At 42.6% G+C, this 18,815-nt stretch overlaps 1 protein-coding gene across 5 annotated transcripts in view; it reads right to left on the bottom strand.

Moving 5' to 3' along the window:
• DGKG (diacylglycerol kinase gamma) overlaps nucleotides 1–18,815 on the bottom strand; it is a 153,786-nt gene that overhangs the window by 129,695 nt on the left and 5,276 nt on the right. For 3 of the 5 annotated variants that reach the window (XM_081235258.1, XM_081235257.1, XM_081235255.1), the window contains exons 2-4: nucleotides 8,799–8,875; nucleotides 878–1,043; nucleotides 238–300 (exon numbers count right to left, since the gene is read on the bottom strand). In XM_081235258.1, coding sequence (XP_081091384.1) covers nucleotides 238–300; nucleotides 878–1,043; nucleotides 8,799–8,875 — 306 coding nt within the window. The remainder of the gene's footprint in view (nucleotides 1–237; nucleotides 301–877; nucleotides 1,044–8,798; nucleotides 8,876–18,815) is intronic. The other 2 variants (XM_081235259.1, XM_081235256.1) reach the window with 1 other exon arrangement.

Genomic DNA, 18,815 nt, shown 5'->3' on the forward strand with positions numbered 1-18,815 from the left:
AGAAGTAAACATCTAATGAGCTGACCGAAGTCCTGACCTTCCCTGTTTTGGGACAAATGAAGCAAGAACCTTCATCCAGCCTCAGAATCCCAACACATTTGAGTGTCAGGGGCCCCAGAGGTGGAGGCAGACAAGATCTGCTCAAAGGCATACAATTACATGGAGACAAAACTGCTGGTTAGATTTTCCCCCTTCCCCAAGGATGGGGTACTGCCCACTCCTCCCCCGAAGACTTACCCATATCAGGGGCACAAGCCTCGTCTGCTTTGGCAGCATTATCTGCATTCTGTATGTTGGAATCTGGGGAATAAAAAGAAGATGTAGTGACCAGCCCATGCCCTCTAGGTTTTTAGAGAGGCAGGTAGGAGACTTTCCCACAAAGTCTGGATCACTTGGGTTATGCCCATGTCTCTGGTGTCAGCTGGGTTCATGCTCACTTATTGGGGTTGGTAGCGTCTCCCCCATTATAGCCCAAACTCCAGAAAGACAGTAACCACACCCTTCCCCTCCTGTGACTCTCCCAGGCTAGTCCCAGCCTGGGCACAAGAGCTGAATGTGCTCTCCAGGGACTGGCAGCTTTTGTGGAAGGCCCACCCGCCCCGCCACACATTAGTCTGTGCCTCCTCTTCTCCCCATCCTCTCCTCTGATCCTGAGTGGCAGGAATTATGCCCTTTTTATTTCTCTTACTGAGAGATCCATCAGACAGGGCTTCCTGAAAGAGTAGGAGTCTTGGTCCCCTGGTCTCCGTTCCCTCCTCTTCCCCATAGGGAAGTTACCAGGCACAGAGGACCATCTAGGAGTGCAGGCTGAACCTGTGGCAAGTGGGTTAGAGCTGCAAAATCTCCCTTCCATCTTGGGGAATGCTGGTCCATGTACCTGGGCCACTGGCTTCGCTGTTGCTGGCCCCCTCCTTTGGGTGGGCCGGGGTCTCCTGTCTGGGCTTCTGGCTGAAGGCCAGGAAGAGGTGTGTGCTCAGTGGCTGTGGAAGGTCCACCTCCAGGTACGTCCTCATGAACAGCTTGAAGACGTCATAGCTAATAGGCTGGGAAGGGATAAAGAGGGAAAAGTCAGTGGAGAGAAGTGAAGAGACAGAGGGTGGGAGAGAAGAAGAAGGAATAGGGGAGCTGGCAATGGAAAGGGAAGCAGAAGGGAGTGGAGTGATTGGTGGGGGCAGGAATGAAAAGGCCTGGGAGTCAATAGAGGGTGACAAGCATAGGCAGCGGGGGTAGGACGTGAGGAAGAGAAGACGCTGCTGGTTGTGTGTTGGGGCTTGGTGGGCCATGGAACCATGGGAGGCTTTCGTGACGAGACACATCTAAGTTTAGGAAGAAAAGGGGGTGCTGAAGACTGAGCACTGGGAGTGAGGGCTCTGCCTGAGTCGGGGACCACATGAGGGTCTCGTCTCTAATGAGCAGGACTAGGTCAGTGCCCTGGAATCCTAGGTAAGATGAAGAAGAATGGTAGGGAGAGGGAGGTGGGGAGGACAAGACATGGGTATGGGATTAAGAGATACAAACTACTATGTATAAAATAAAAAGCAACAAGGATATATTGTACGGCACAGGGAAATACAGCCATCACTCTGTAATAACTTTAAATGGAGTGTAATCTATAAAAATATTGAATCACTATGCTGTATACCTCAAACCAATATAATATCATAAATCAACTGTATCGCAATAAAAAAAAAGATGAAGAAGGATGTAGCTGAAAACACAATGGAAAGAAATCTCTCTTCTGTGGTATGTCAATTTTCTGCTTATGCCATGAGGGATGTGATTCCTGAGGATTCAGGTCTCAGAAAATAAGAAAGAACAGGCTCCGTCTTTCATTACTTTCATAACTGACCTTCTTTGGACAACCCTCAAGATAACAGGGGAGGGTGTGTGTCTGGCTCGACTGCTCTCAAAACATGTCCTTGTGAAGGTTTCAGGCACCAGGAGAGAAGAGCAGGAAGCCAAGGACAGAAGGTAAAACCAAGAAACATGCCAAAACCTCTCCCTGCTGTATGTCGCCCAGTGCTGCCTGGCTTCTGGTCCCAGGTTGGGAGAACTGTGCCAGAAAGGGCTGCTGCACTCAGCAAACACTCGGCAACAACAGTGCGCAGTGAGTCATCACTGGCTTGTGCTTTGATGGCATCAGATTCTTCATCAAATCAGCAGATGCTCCTGGAAATCATCTGAGGAAGCACTCCTCCAAGATCTGCTGTGCAGGCTTTTGTGAATAATAGCGATAAAATCCCTTTTTGGGAGCCTACTTGGCTCTCTCTGAAAATGTTGGTAGCATTTAACCCCTTGTCTCTTCTGGGAGATGTGGGAGCCTTCCCAGAACCAGAGTTGGCTGGCACGTGCACGATCAGGTTTTGGATACAAAGTCCTGGTCCTTAAAACAAGCAATGCCCTCTGGACCCCACTGGGAGGCAGCTTGCAAGGCAGTTTCTCCTTAGCCCCAGGCTAGGCTATTTAAACATCTCTTTAGCAGAGTGAAGGAAGCCTGATTCAGTTGGACAGAGGATAATGAAGGCTCATTACCAGACGAAGGCATCTCTAAGCAAATGGTGGACTTACATTTCTTGTGACAGCCATCAATCTCTATTTCTCTGCCTTTCCTGCCCCAGAATCTCTGTGTCTCTCTCTTGTACTCTTTCTGTCCCTCTCTGTCTCCACTGCCTCAACACCTCAGAATGTCCCTTCCACACACATCCTCTTTTTCCCAGTACACACCAGGAAAATCTTTTCCTCCCACTTTCCCAGTGGAACCCACCACGACCTGCAATTCCACCCTCCCTGCCTCTGATGGCATCTCCCAGCACCTGCTTGTCTACCTGCAAGCACGTTCAGGTCACTCTTCCAAAGAAACTGCTGGCTGCTCGAGCTACTAGCCTGTGCTTCTCCCCTTCCCCTGCACACTTCTCCTCACCTCCTTAATCCATTCAATTTGAATTCCAGCACATCACCTCTGAATCTGCTCTCTTGAAGGTCACAAATTCAATGGTCTTTTTTTTTAGATCTTCTCATCTTTATTATTAATTTATTTTAAAAGGCTCTTTTTGCATCGTCCTTTCCTTTGCACTATTTTAATCGACAAGTACTGTTTTACAATATAGTTTTGAGTTCCAAAATGTTCTGTTAATTTTTTTTCTGGTTGGCCTCAAATTGAAAACTATCAGCATATTTCTGGAAAACAGCGTATACTAAATGATTTAATAAAAAAGTAATTCAGTTAAACAAAGTCTTACATAATGCTCTTAAAAAACCAAAGCTGAAAGATCTTCAAACAAGATCAGTGTGAGATTCAGGAGACCTCGTGCATGGTCTGAGGTCCACCACATTTTCCTCCGTTTTTGAACCTCAGACTTTTCTTTAGCAAACTGTGAAGGCTGGACCAGAAGATCTCAAGTTCTAAACTTCTATTGGGTTCTTCCTTAAACCAGTTCCTCTTCCTGGCCCTACAGTTTCTGTTCATGTCAATGGCAGCATTATCCTCCAAATATTCCAGGCTCAGCTTGAACTCCCAGTTGTCTGAGATCAATTCTTGTCCCTTCCTTCTTTCCACTGTTCTTTCGCAACGTCTGTCATATCCAGGTCTTTTCTGTATCCATTGCCCGTCGGCCCCACCCTGACAAGGCGGCTGTTGAAGTCCCCCATGCTCCTGGTTTTCGACTCCTGTTCCATGTGTCCTATCTGGACAACTGCAACACCCCTCAAAGGCTTCCTTGCCTCCACCTCCATCTGTTAGTCCTCTCATCTTTTCCATCCTTGCCAAGGTGATCTTCCCAAAGCACAGCTCTGATCAGACTGCTTCCCAACTCAAAAACTTTCCATGGCTTCTAATTGCCCATGGGAGAGTTGAGATCACTTGTCTCCAAACTTTTAAAATCATGCGCCCTTCTGAAAGATTTTCAAGCATACATTGCCATTTATCTTTACTTATACATTATATATATGTACTACTGTGCTCCGCTACTATACATTATAAAAGACACACAAAGAAATTAGAAAATAGAAACTAGATGAGATAAAAATCAATGTAAATAGAAGGTCTAATATGCAGGATTCCTACAGTCCAGTGGATCATCCTGTGCACTCCCTGAGTCCTTTGGGATTCACAGCCCTACCATAATCCCACTCCAACCTAGATTTGTAGCTACTTCAAGTTCGGAGACCATTCTGGTCTTTTCTCCTACTATTCTCTGTGGGTACCTTCACATTCTGCCTACACTGATCTCTGTGTTCTTTCCTGGCCAAGCTTCCATGTACTTACATGAACTGTTTTCTTCTCTACCTGTTAAAATTCCAGCTATCCTTTATGGCCCAACTCTGATGCCACCCCTTCCAGGAAGCCTGGTATGATCTCTTGTGCCTGAATTGCTATACATTTCCACGTTGGTTCCTGACTTGGGACACCCATATCTGCTGCCCTCGCAATATATAGTTGTTCATGACATACACACCTTAGATCCTCGACTAGATCTAGAGCTCTTGGAAGGTAGGGAAATGTCTTATTTCATCTTTGTATCCTCCACACCACCTATCACGGTATTTCCTAATAGGTATTTTAATGGACGTTGGGTTTCTAGTTGGTACACTTGGCTGTCATCAATCATTGTGAGGTCTGTTCAGTCAACATATATGTACTGAGTCTCCCAGGTACAAGACACAGTGCTGGGCACCACTGGAGAATACACCAGTGAATTAGGCATGAGTCCATACCTTTAAGAGACTCAGTGGAAAAGGTATTGAAATAATTCTAATACAGGGTCAACAGTGGTGAGTGTCACAGCAGAAGACCTGACAAACTGTTATGAGAACTTAGAAAACAATGATGACTGAACACATGTCCAACCATTTATGGCCCTATCCTGGGGAATAAAATGGCATAAAATAAGCCCAGAAACACAGAGCATTCATGTCAGAAGAGCTCAGAGTAGACTAGATCTCCTTACATCACTGAGACTCTGGAATTTTACTGATTTGCCCCAGCCAGCTGGTAGCAAAGCGAAACCAGAAGCCTGATTGTCTGACACCTAGTCCAGTGCTCCTGCTCTAGTATCTGATCTGTCCCAGGCCCTGGTGCTGACATCGTGTTCCCTGCCATTCCCTCTAAGCACCCCAAGTTCAGTAGGCAAGGAAATGTGACTGAGGGCCACTCTCAAAAGTGATATCTGGATTGCAAGAGTAAGTTCTTTATGAGCACAGGCCAGGCTCAGGGTAGGTGCTTGGTACATGTGTGATGGGTAGGGAGTGGCTCGTACTCTGCCCAAACCAGATAAACAACCAATATGTAGCACGCTAACAATTCTCAGAGCCCTGAGTAACATCTTAGACACTGCCATTGTTCAGACATTTTTTCTTTCCCCCCAGAAACTGCAACTTTCATGTGGAAACCATCTAGGCAATTGTTAATTCTTCCACAGGTCAAAGAAGGAAGGAGAACTAGATGGAGAGTTTATTGAGCATTGTACATATGGGATCTTAAGTCTCAAAACAACAGTGTGACGTGGTACTATTACTGCCATTTTGTGGATGAAAAAAACTTTGAGAACATAAATAACTTGCTCAAGTCATAAAGCAAGTGGCAGAGCTGTGCTTTGTGCTAAGGTGTGTCTGAGTCTAAGATCATGGTGGTACCAGGCCCCCCTACCTTTTTGGCTGCACTGTTTCTGTCTGCTTTCTGGCCATCTTCAGCTGTGCTCTGTTCTCCAGAGAACCACTCGGTGCTGATGGGCAAGGGCACGCCTGTCATGGCCAGATGCAGCCCTGCCACTCCGTAAACTTTTATTCCCAGCCACCCTTTCCTAGCAACCTGCCCCTTCCCACAGCTAACTCATTTCTCGTTGAGACATTTTAGCAGCAGTAAGCCATCAAACTCAAGAGAATTTAAACCCTTGTTGTTTCTGAACCCCGTGCTGGGACATTATACCTACTTGAAGCCAGCCACATTGTGAGAGAGAATGAAATCAGAGTGACGGAGCTCCCCTAGGACATGGCAATGCCAGAGTATAAAGAGCGGGGGCCAGCCTGATGGAGGCAGGGGCCTGCTTCTGAAAGCTCCTACGGCCTTCACACCCTCGGCAGCCCTGACCAAACTGTTCCCCTCCCACTCTCGTCAGCTTCAGGGCGGACAGGCTGAGGAGCAGCCCCCGCCAGTCTTTGTTCCTGTGTTTTTGGAGGTGGGGGTGGGGACTGGGGGGCTGCAAGTTCTTTGCTGGCTTTGGCATCATTTCCACATGGTTCCTCCTCAGGAATATTCTTTGAAAGGGTGCGTTCTCAATCTGGCTCCTGTTCTGGCACCCTTCCTCCTGCTTCATTCTCAGGTGATCAGTGCACTTTATTCAAAGCACCTCTCAGGTGTACCTCGAGGGTGTGGGCTCTGCTGATTCACTTCCAGGGCCCAGAAGAGAAGGAGTTGACTCAAGGTTTGTTGAAAGGATGACAATATGAATAAATAAGCAGCCAGCCTCCTTCCAAGTTTGTCCTGCTGATCAGTTGCTTTTCTGCTATTAGCCCTTGTAAAAGGACCCAGGACCAGGGAAAAGGGAGTTGAGTTTAAAACATTTTGGGGAAAGGTAATAAAGGGTAATAATAACGGGCACTATTTTTAAGTGTCCGTAAAGTGTTAGACATTTTGCAAAAAGCATCTTATTTAATTCACTCATCTGCAAGCTTCAAGGTCTTTCTTTTTGGTTGTTTTATATATTCAGTTCACAGAAGAGGAAACTGAGGCTCAGAGAGGTGAAATACTCAAGGCAAAGCTAGAAGTCTAACCTAAGAGCATAACCTCCAGGGTCATGGCTCTTAAACTTGGCCCTGCCAGTAGGAAGTAAGTTCTGGAGGGGAGGAACTATGCTTCCTCATCTTCATATCTTCTATGGCATCCAGCACAGTGCCTGGATGCTCAAGAAACATTAGATGAGCTGAATTTGAAAGTAGGGGAGGTCTTGCATGCATTTATTCATTCAACAAATGTTTGTTGAGTGCCTGCTATAAGCCAGATACTCTTCTGGGCACGGGGGACATAGCAGTGAACAAAACTATTCTAGTCGGGGAGATAGACAATTAAATAAGTAAGTTATACAGTGTGACAGATGGTGAGAAGCACTAAGGAGGAAAATAAGGCAGAGCAGGAAGATAGGAAGTGTCAGGAAAGAGGGTTTAACATTTTAGATAGAGAATGTGACATTCACTGAGAAGGTGATTTGAGCAAACACTTGCAGGAGGTGAAGGAATGAATGATATGGATATCTGGGGGAGGAACACTGCAGGAAGAGGCCAGAGCATGGGCACAGGTGCTAAAGTTAGAGCAGCCTTGGCTTGTATGAAGGCATCAAGGAGGCTAATATGGCTGGGAAAAAATGGGAAGAAGAGTAGCAAGATATGAGGTCCAATAGTAGGGGAGATGCAGATTGTAATGACCTTGATTTTGACTCTGAGTACCAGGTGGGCAGGCCATAAAAGATTGTGGAACACAGCAGTGACATGATCTGACTTCAGTTTTAACAGACTGCTCAGGATGTGTGTAAAGAGTAGACTTTCAAGGTCAAGAGCAAAAACAGGGAGCCTAATGAGGAGACTATTGCAATAATCTGGGCAAAATATGGTGGTGCCTCAGGTCAGGGTGATAGCAGAGCAGGTAGTGAGATGTGTCTGGATTTTGGATGTATTTTGAAGGTAGAAATGATGGAGGTTGCTGATGAATTAGATGTGGGATGTGAGAAAAAGAGAAAAGTCAATGATGACTCCATAGTTTTAGGCTGAATAACTTGAAGACTGGACTTGTCATTTACTGAAATGGGAAAGACTGCTGGAAAAACAGGTTTTATAGAGGAAGATCAAGGAGCTCAGTTTAGCTTATGTTAAGTTTGAGATACCTATTTGATTTTTAAGTGGAAATGTCAAGTAAAGGGGTAAGAGGAAAATCAGAAGAGTATAGCATCCTGAAAACCAAGTGAGGGAAGTGGAGGAAGATTTGACCAATCAGGTCCAATGCTGTTTAGTAAAATGACTTGAGTTTTAGCCACATGGAGGTCCTTGGCTATTCTGACTAGTGATTTTAGTGTAGGCGTGGGGGTTACATGCTGCTTGAAGAGCTTTCAGAAAAGTGGGGAGAGGAGAAATTGGAGGCAATGAGTATAGACAAATCTTTTGCACAGCTTACTTGCTATGAAGGACAGGAGAGAAATGAGGTGGTAGCTGGAAGGAGAAGTGGAGCCAGAAAAATGTTTTTTAATGTAGGAGAAAGAGCAGTATGTTTATTTGTTGATGAGGAAGATCTAATACATAGAGAAAGCTGGTGGGAAGGAGATGGAGTGAGAGTGAGAGAGAAATACGTTGCTGAAGCAATGCCTGTTAATAGACCAAAGAGGATGGGACTGAGTGCACAAGCGGAGGGGTTAGACTGAGATCAGAGCATGGAGAGCTTGCCCCTAATTACAGGAGAAAAGGTACAGCTAGGTGGGCACATAAGGTAAGGATTTGGGGGAAGATTGCTTCTGACTGTTTCTATTTTCTCAGTGATGTAGAAAACACAGTTGATAACTGGGAATTGAGGAAGGGAGGAGGAGTGAGAGATTTGAGGAGAGAAGAGAAGGTATGATGTGGCCTTCTAGGATAGTGAGAAGGTGAATGGACTTGAGGAACTTATGATTCCAGGTAGCACCAATGGCTCACTTGAAACTTGGGAGAAAATATGTTGAGAAGCATGTTCTTCAAAGTGAGCTAAACTTCTAAGAGAGGAACAAATTATGGGAAGGCTAGAACGTGGGGTTTTTAAAGGCTTGAAATGAAAATGTTCTTACCTCATGTGGGTCATATTGTTTGAGGCTCCCACCCTCATTAAATTCAGCCAAGACATCATTTATCTTCTTGGAAGAATCTGGAGAGACATAATCCATATGTGAAACATGGTGAACAGTGAATGGGAGCTGGGCCAAGTAAATTCTCCATGTCTAATCCTGACTATGATGGAGTGAGCCCTCATTCCAGAACCACATGGAGGAATGTCATCGTTATCTGCCCTTCTGCCCTCTCATTTATTTATTTTATAGTATATTTTCTCTCTTGCTGTATGAAGTATCTTTCTAAAACACAAATCTGATTAGATCGTGTCTCTGCTCAAAACCCTTACACAGCTCTTAACTTTCCCAGGATAAAGCCTAAACCCTTAGCTTGGTATACAAGTACTTGGTGATGTGACCTAGCCTATTCCTTATCTCTTTCCTTAACCTTTCATTCACTCCATTTTGCAGCCACATCAAACCACATTTCTAGAAATTTCTTAACATGCTCTGTACTTTTTCATGGAGTCTCTTCTCTGTATTACAAACTTCACTCAATTCTCAGTACCCAGCTCAAATGTCAACTCCTTTGAAAAGCCTTCCTTTACTAGTCAGAGTTAATCACTCCCTCCCCTGGCTCCCACATGGCTTGCACATAACTCTGTAACAGCACCTGTCATATGGTGTTATATTTATTAACTTGCCTTTCTTGCTCATCTCCTGCCTCAGTTCAACCTTGAGAGCTGTAAGCCTTTGTATACCATATCAAGGCCTGACATATAACCAGTGTTCAGAAAACCAATATATTAGATGATCGAATAAACATCTGAGCAGAAATTTTAAAACATTTAAAATTTTGTTAATTAAATGGGATGGGTGGGCATCAAGCCTGGCGGGGTTCTGTCCTTGGTGCTGAAACAGAGACAGGATTCATAAAGCATGGTAGTTTAGAAAATACTGCTTTCCATAGGAAATACTTTAGAAACTACTGGAGAAAATTGTGGCGTTTCTTTCTTTCTTTTCTTTCTTCCTTTCTTCCGTCCTTCCTTCTTTCCTTTCTTTCTTTCTTTCTTTTTTTAGTTTATAAGGGAATTGGGAGTCAAGAGAAGGGAGTCAATAATTGTCATTATAACATCCTGAGTAGTTACCAGTACTCTAGACATCAAAGAAAACCAGGATTTCTGCACTCTCTCTGTCTCACAGTATTGTGGATAATTAAGAGCTTCTCAAGCTCTATTATTGCCATAATTTAAACATCTGAACAAAGGGCAATGTCATTAAAAGCTGATATAGTGTTCCTTGGTGTTTGGGCTCTTTGTAGAGAGGGCTATGCTCCCTTGGGCCTACATAAAGTGGATGTGCTTGTGGGCTGGGCTGTTCTCCATGACTTTGCTGACTTGGATTCAATCAAGCACAAGTTATAATCATTTCAGGATTGAGACATATTGAAATGCCACAGGAAAACGCTGCTGTTGCCTAAAAATGGACATTTCTTTCTGAAATTCAAAACAGATGTTGGAAAACTAATAGCTCAGTGAGATCCAGGCAGCAGATGCCATCAATTTGGGCTGCTTCCAGTCAATTCAGAAAACACTATGGAGAGTAAGATGTTGCTAGGTACTGTTGATGAACTAGTTGGGGACAGGATATGAATAACTGTGGTAATAATAGCTACCCCTTATTAAAGACCTTTACTGCATATTCTCATATGCTCTCCCTTACCAGTCCATGCAGATTTCATAATATTTTCTTCAGTTTACAGATGAGGAAACTGAAAGTCAGAAAAGTTAAATGACTTGCCTAGGAGTCAGGGTTTTGACTCAGGTCTAGTCTGGCTCAAAATTCTGTATTACTTTTCCTTAAGCACTATTCACTATTATTTCCCAAACATTTGCTAACACAAGGAAAGGTGTAATTAATGCTGTGCACAGAGTGGGGAAGAAGTAAAATAACAGGGAAGAAGTAAAACTAGGATGAGAGTGGGGTTAAGGTGGGAACTGGGGATGCCCCATGAAGGAGGTAGCATTTGAGCTGGGGTGTAAAAATGAGTAAGGTTTTGAAAGGCAGACATGAAGTGGACAGAGCATTCTCAGAAGAGCCAGGGTGAACAAAGATATGAAGATGGGCACCATGGGACCTTTAGGCAAGGTTAGAACCAGAGAGTAGTCTGGGGCCAGATTTGTGGGAGTACTGAATGCCGAGTTAAGGACATTGATTTCAAATTGTTGAAGACTTTTTGAGTAGTAGAGTAACATAACCAGGTCTATTTTTTAAAAGCCACTCAGGCAACAGAATGGAAGAGAGGTTAGAATTAGGTCAGATTTCAGTTAAGGTCACACATAAATTATATTCAAATTATTCTGAGTAGCTTAAATATTTAGGAAAAAACACTATATTTTAGAATCTATTTCAATGGGAGATTTTCAGCTCAGCCAGAATGGCCAAATTTTTTAAAAAATGAAAAATTTGGAGCATGGGTCTTCCTGGTGTGGTTTCTGCAAAAGTAGTATAGAGCCAGCATTTTGACTGAGAACCAAGAAAGTGATTTCACTTGAATTTTGTTTTGTTCTGTTTTCCCCATCTTTTGTTCCTGCTTTATTTTTCTCCATAGCTCTTACCACCATTTAATATACTATATATTTTACTTCCTTGGCTTTATTTTTTAAATTAATTAATTATTATTTTTTTAACATTATTATTTTATTGGAGTATAATTGCTTTACAATGGTGTGTTAGTTTCTGATTTATAACAAAGTGAATCAGCTATACATATACATATATCCCCATATCTCCTCCTTCTTGTGTCTCCCTCTCACCCTCCCTATCCTACCCGTCTAGGTGGTCACAAAGCACCGAGCTGATCTCCCTGTGCTATGTGGCTGCTTCCCACTAGCTATTTTACATTTGGTAGTATATATATGTCCATGCCAGTCTCTCATTTCGTCCCAGCTTACCCTTCCCCCTCCCCGTGTCCTCAAGTCCATTCTCTACGTCTGCATCTTTATTCCTGTCCTGCCCCTAGGTTCTCCAGAACCTTTTTTTTTTAGACTCCATATATATGTGTTAGCATATGGTATTTGTTTTTCTCTTTCTGACTTACTCCACTCTGTATGACAGACTCTAGGTCCATCCACCTCACTACAAATAACTCAATTTCATTTCATTTTATGGCTGAGTAATATTCCATTGTATATATGTGCCACATCTTCTTTATCCATTCATCTGTCAATGGACACTTAGGTTGCTTCCATGTCCTGGCTATTGTAAATAGAGGTGCAATGAACATTTTGGTACATGACTCTTTTTGAATTATGGTTTTCTCAGGGTATATGCCCAGTAGTGGGATTGCTGGGTCATATGGTAGTTCTATTTTTAGTTTTTTAAGGAATCTCCATACTGTTCTCCATAGTGGCTATATCAATTTACATTCCCACCAACAGTGCAAGTGGGTTCCCTTTTCTCCACACCCTCTCCAGCATTTATTGTTTGTAGATTTTTTGATAATGGCCATTCTGGCTGGTGTGAGGTGATACCTCACTGTAGTTTTGATTTGCATTCCTCTAATGGTTAGTGATGTTGAGCATCCTTTCATGTGTTTGTTGGCAATCTGTATATCTTCTTTGGAGAAATGTCTATTTAGGTCTTCTGCCCATTTTTGGATTGGGCTGTTTGTCACTTGAATTTTTGATGTTATTGTCACATTTTAGAGATCCCACAGTTCATCCTAGCAGAAATCCTTTGGTTCTCAAGTGCTATTGAGCTCATCTTGCTTTATATTTAAATGTATGATATGTATATTTATATACACATAGGTATATATATTTGTTTTACATATAAAAACATACACTCATATTCATCATATGTACACATTCAAGTAAGCAGGTTTTAAAAAGAAAAAATAGCAGATGCATTCATTTGAAAATCTTTGACCACTAGCCTAAAATTAAATACGAAGAAAGCAACCTAAGAGATTGCGGGCTCCTAGACTTCCATGAGGGGTGTTCCTCACCATACATTTACATCAATCTGTTTTATGGGCTTTTATGAGCTCATAGCATCAACACCTTTCCCTTTCAAAAAAGGGAAACAATCTAATTCTCAAACTTGAGACCCATTACTTTCTCCTTGGAGGTCATTTGATACTTTATCACAGCTTTCTTCTCAACAGATTTCTGGGCTGGGTTGCTCTTTCCCTGAGGAATAAGTGGGCACTGCTCCATCCTGTTTGTCTGATGCTAGTTAAGAACAATGAGGGGCTTCTTCAGAGCATTCCCTGATCTTACTTCAGGCACCACGTGTGGGCCCAAGAGCACACAGCCTCGGTGGAGACCACCCTGTCCAAGTCTGTGCTGTAACACCACCTCCAGACTCACAGGAGATGGAGTTCCATTTCTAAGTGTGCAAAGCAGAGCCATGACCACAGTTCTTTGCAGCAACTCCTATTTTGAATACCTGCTAGGTGCTAAGCTCTGTCCTAGACACTTTATGTATTTTATTTAAACCTCCACAGCTAACCCCTAATATAATAGTTACCCCTAATTTAGAGAAGGAGAAACTGAAGTTTATGGAAATTAAGTGATTCTTTCAAGGGCACAGAACTAGTGAGTAGGTCACTCCTACTTTTAACATATCTAATTAGAGTCATTGGATACATGAATACTGGTAAATCAGAAGATAAGGCCCTCCTTCTATGACAATGGCTGTCAAATCGGACTGCATGTTAATATCACCTGAGGACCCCTAAACACATTGAAACCCAGGCCTCACCCCAGACCAATTAAGTCAGCATCTCTTGGGGAACTCAGGGATCAGTATATTCTAAAACTTCCTGGGGGTTCAAATGTATAGTCAAGGTTGAGAACTGCTGTTCTATAATGTGATTTTATTATTAGAAATAATAATAAATTAGGATACTGCTGACCTTGTTGGATAATCACTGCAAAAGGGAAAAAAAGGTTATAATTATGCTAAATCTAAAATTGCTGTCCTTGGCTAACATTCCCCATAGTTTAAGTGGACAGCACTAAAGGACTCCACCCAACAGGTCAACTTATTCAGCTGTTTGGCAACGTAGGGACACATTTTGCATTAACCCACCCTGGTGGGACCATCAGCACACAGTTTTACACCAAATTAGAGGTTTAGAAGGCTCTTTTCTGTGATCAAGGTTGCTAGTGATAAAAACCGCCTTAAGAAGTTTTGGTCTAAAGTTGTTTCTTGATGTCAAGAATTCTGGGACCTTAACCAGGCACTTGTTCCTAATGTTTGAGCAAATCCAAAGCCTTTTGAAGGAGAAAATTTGGCCCTACTCACAGGCATCTTTTATATATTGTGTTAGTTTCTGCTGTACAACAAAGTGAATCAGCTATATGTATACATATATCCCCATATCCTCTCCCTCTTGAGACTCCCTCCCTCCCACCCTCCCTATCCCACCCCTCTAGGTGGTCACAAAGCACTGAGTTGATCTCCCTCACAGGCATCTTTGCTGCCACGTTTGTGTGGGACAGGGATGTCCTCGGAACAGACACATCAGGAGCTTCAGTTTACAGCAGAATGTCAGCTGTGCTGCCTGAACCAGGACCCAAAGTTTATGGACTGTCTTCTAGTTAGGAGCCCTGAGTATTTGGCACTAGTCAGACCATTAAACTTGGAAATAACTATAAATCAACATTTTAAAAAGTGAATCTGAAAACCCATAGATGAGAGTGAAATTCTAAGGTACACAATAACTTTCTATACCTCTAAGTTCCCTAATATCATCTCAAACTTCCCTAAGATAGTCTCAAACTGTAACATGCATGTGGATTGCCTGGGGATAAGGTTTAAATGCAGATTCTAATTCAGTAAGTCTGGATCATGGCCTGAGATTCCGCATTTCAAGGAAGAGCTTAGGTGACACCAATTATGCAGGTCCATGGACCTCACTTTTCATGAGCAGACCTTAAGCAACGTTCCTGTGTATCTGTGGCTGACTAGTAAGAATTGCCTGTCACAACACAGGAAAAAAACATGATGCTGAGCCTAGGGGAACATATTCCACAGATTGGGAAGATCATAAATGACTCTCAACCCAGGGAGGGAAAGACACAGAGAGAGGGAGAAGGGAAAGTTGGCACATGAAGGGAAAAAAACCCCTAGATTTTCCTTTTGCCAGTGAAGGCTGGGATGTATGAATAAGTTTTCTAAGTACTCAGGGAGTCAAGAACACAGTGAGATGCACAAAAGCAAGAATGGGGTTTTCCAAGGGTCCTAGAAAGATGGAGAATGATGTCAGAACAGAGCTGCCAGGCCTGCAGCACTGCTTCAGAAGGCTCACCTTTGCAGCCAGGAGGAGTCGGGCCCTGGGGTGGAATGTGGGAAGCATGTATAAGAAGTCCAGCATCATAATCACCAAAACAGTCCCCCAGTTAGCCTTCTTTTCCTGTTCCCTGCTTATCCTCAGCATGTAGTCCATTGCCTGTCATAAAATCGATGTTCAATAAAAATTTACGGAATAAATGAGGGCTAGAACAGGGATTGGGCTTGTCATGCTTGTCCCACATGTCCTATATTCCCAGGGGCATAGGGAGAAAAGGTAGACCAGTGGTTCTCAATCTTGGCTGCCTGCTGGAATCACCTGGGGAGTTTTAAACACTACTGATGCCTGGGTCTCATGCCTACAGATGATGATTAAATGGTCCAGGGATGGGGGAGTATGAGGGCAGGACATTGCAATTGTTCAAAGTCTCCCAGGTATTTCCAGTATGCAGCCAAGGCTGAGGACCACTGGGGCCCACCAAGCTAACTTCTCAGGGAAACCCGTGGAAGTGACGGCTCTGCCACAGCGTTACATATAGAATGAGAGAAAAATACTTTACGTTGAAGCAGGGGGAATTTTGGCTGATAAAGAAAACCCTCTTTGGGATACTAAGTTTTTCTGATTCATCATAAATGACCTGAATGGCTGGTATGGCTTATTTGTATAAGTAAAATTTGCATTGCTAGCAAGATTTCCCACTTTTTCTCCAAATAATTTGGCCTCATCAGTCATAGGTGGAGGAATGGAGGAATAGTTACCTTCTTGCATCTAAAAATGTGGTCCCTGGACCAGCAGTGTCAGCATCACCTGGGAGCTTGTCAGAAACACAGAATCTCAGAACAAGCACAGGCCTACTGATTCAGAATCTGCATTTTAACAGAATCCAGGAGATTCATGTGCACATTCAAATTTGAGAGCCATTATTTCCAAAGAAGTCTCTCCCTATCCATAGATTCTGTGGCTGATTGTGGGCAGAGTCCCAGTCATCACTAATGAAAAGAAGGCCAGTTGCACCAAAAGAGATGTGGGTGAGAAACAGCTGTGATTATCCCTTTCACGATGGAAGCAACTAGACATGACCCTTTACGGGCCCAGGAATCCATGAACATATGATTAAATCTCACTCTACTGGCCAATATAAATAGCAAAGTTTCAACAAAGCTTACTTACAGCCTTACATTGTTCTACAAATCAGCCCTAAACATTTTCTCTGACAGGTTTGAATTTTGAGCTATAAATTATCTCCATCTTAAAGTCAAAAACTTTGCCTTGATCTGATCCTACTGAAATATATTTCTGAACAGCAGAATTTGCTGATTCATTCTCTTTAAAATGTATTTAAAATTTTTGTCCAGGTACGAAAAGTCAGCAAGAGAAAAAAGCATCAGGGCTGCCCCGCACTGAGGACCCTGCTTACCTGCTGGAATTCAACACCTGGGAACCAGCATTGGGGTTAAATGAGACCTTCCTGTCCAGGAACCATGCCTTGGGCCCTCTATCTTCTTATCTACACCTTTTCTACTATCTCAAGGGGAGAATGATTGTTGGTGGTAACTAAGATGAAAAGATTGTGGAAGGAGGATGGGACTCTGGGCCAAAGAGACTTTCGACTCCTCTGTGAAGAACTGAATAGAGAACAGAAACATAAAGGGGGAGGGGGTCCCATCTCAGAGCCTTAGAAGGGCAACGAAGCAAACCCCAGTTTTTTCTCTATTTTTTTGTATGTCACTATTATTTTTTAAATTACCTAAAACTTAGAAATAAGAAAAAAAGTGGGCAGCACATCTTTTCAATGTCATATGGAATAAAGGCTACCCAAGGACTATCTAGGTGCATGTACTTAGTTCTACTCACTGTTTACTGATTTATTGATTAAATGTATTAAATGCACCAGATTTAGTGAAGTTACATGTTAACTTACAGATTTTTTTCCAGCAGATATGCATAGAACTGTCTGGTGGAACAGATAACCCAAAAGATTAGGGTTTGTTGTCCTGTAAGACAGTAACCAGTTTTGTATCTAACCAAGCCATCTTATCCTTACATTTGTTTACAAAATCGCCTAACTAGGAATTTATGGATTTGATCTGTATCCATCCAGGGTCCCTCCATACCTCGCTTCTCAACTTTAACATCTTACTGGCTCCTCCACTAATTAATGAGTTAAATAAAATCTTTGGCACATGTTTATTGGTAAAATAATGGGCAGAAGACCTAAATAGACATTTCTCCACAGAAGATACACAGACTGCCAACAAACACATGAAAGGATGCTCAACATCTTTACTCATCAGAGAAATGCAAATCAAAACTACAATGAGATATCATCTCACACCAGTCAGAATGGCCATCATCAAAAAATCTAGAAACAATAAATGCTGGAGAGGGTGTGGAAAAAAGGGAACACTCTTGCACTGCTGGCGGGAATGTGAATTGGTACAGCCACTATGGAGAACGGTATGGAGGTTCCTTAAAAAACTACAAATAGAACTACCATATGACCCAGCAATCGCACTACTGGGCATATACCCTGAGAAAACCATAATTCAAAAAGAGACATGTACCAAAATGTTCATTGCAGCTCTATTTACAATAGCCAGGACATGGAAGCAACCTAAGTGTCCATCATCGGATGAATGGGTAAAGAAGATGTGGCACATATATACAATGGAATATTACTCAGCCATAAAAAGAAACGAAATTGAGCTATTTGTAGTGAGGTGGATGGACCTAGAGCCTGTCATACAGAGTGAAGTAAGTCAGAAAGAGAAAGACAAATACTGTATGCTGACACATATATATGGAATTTAAGAAAAAAAAATGTCATGAAGAACATAGGGGTAAGACAGGAATAAAGACACAGACCTACTAGAGAATGGACTTGAGGATATGGGGAGGGGGAAGGGTAAGCTGTGACAAAGTGAAAGAGCGGCATGGACATACATACACTACCAAACTACACTACCAAAGGTAGATAGCTAGTGGGAAGCAGCCGCATAGCACAGGGAGATCAGCTCGGTGCTTTGTGACCTCCTGGAGGGGTGGGATAGGGAGGGTGGGAGGGAGACGCAAAAGGGAGGGGATATGGGAACATATGTATATGTATAACTGATTAAATTTGTTATAAAGCAAAAAAATAAAATAAAAATAAAAATAATTTTTTTTTGTTCTATTATAATTTAATTAACATATATATATTTTTTTCTTTACCAATGTATGGTTGAAGGTTGAGCTCCAATGAATACTTTCTGATTAATTTATTGAAACTTAATTGAAGCAAACTGAATTTACCTGGAATTGAAAACATTGGTTCTAATTCTTATTCTGCTACTGACTTTCTGTGTGACCTTGGGCAAGTCACTGAGCTCTTCTGAATTTAGTGTCCTCATTTGTAAAATGGATAGTAGTTGCACTTGATCATGGCTAAGATCTCTCCTAGCTTTAAAAAGTCTATAAAATCAAGCAACAACTAGGTCATGTAGGAAATGTGTGGTTTCACTTCTTAGAGAACTAAAAGTAAACATGGATGTTTTATTGGTTTTTTTCCCCCTTTTTCCCTTTATGAATAAGATGATAGTTTCTGTCCTTGATAAATCATGGAAAAAAACTGGAAAAATCCCCTCCCCCCAAATAACAAGATTAGGACAATAAGCCAATTATCTCTCTGAAGCTGTTAGGGGAGGGTCAGTAGGAGGCATCCCCACATGCTCACACCCTGTGAGGTTGAAAAGAAACCT

Source organism: Mesoplodon bidens (genome assembly GCF_964165515.1).
Source record: "Mesoplodon bidens genome assembly, chromosome: 5".
In the NCBI taxonomy this organism is placed as follows: domain Eukaryota; kingdom Metazoa; phylum Chordata; class Mammalia; order Artiodactyla; family Ziphiidae; genus Mesoplodon; species Mesoplodon bidens.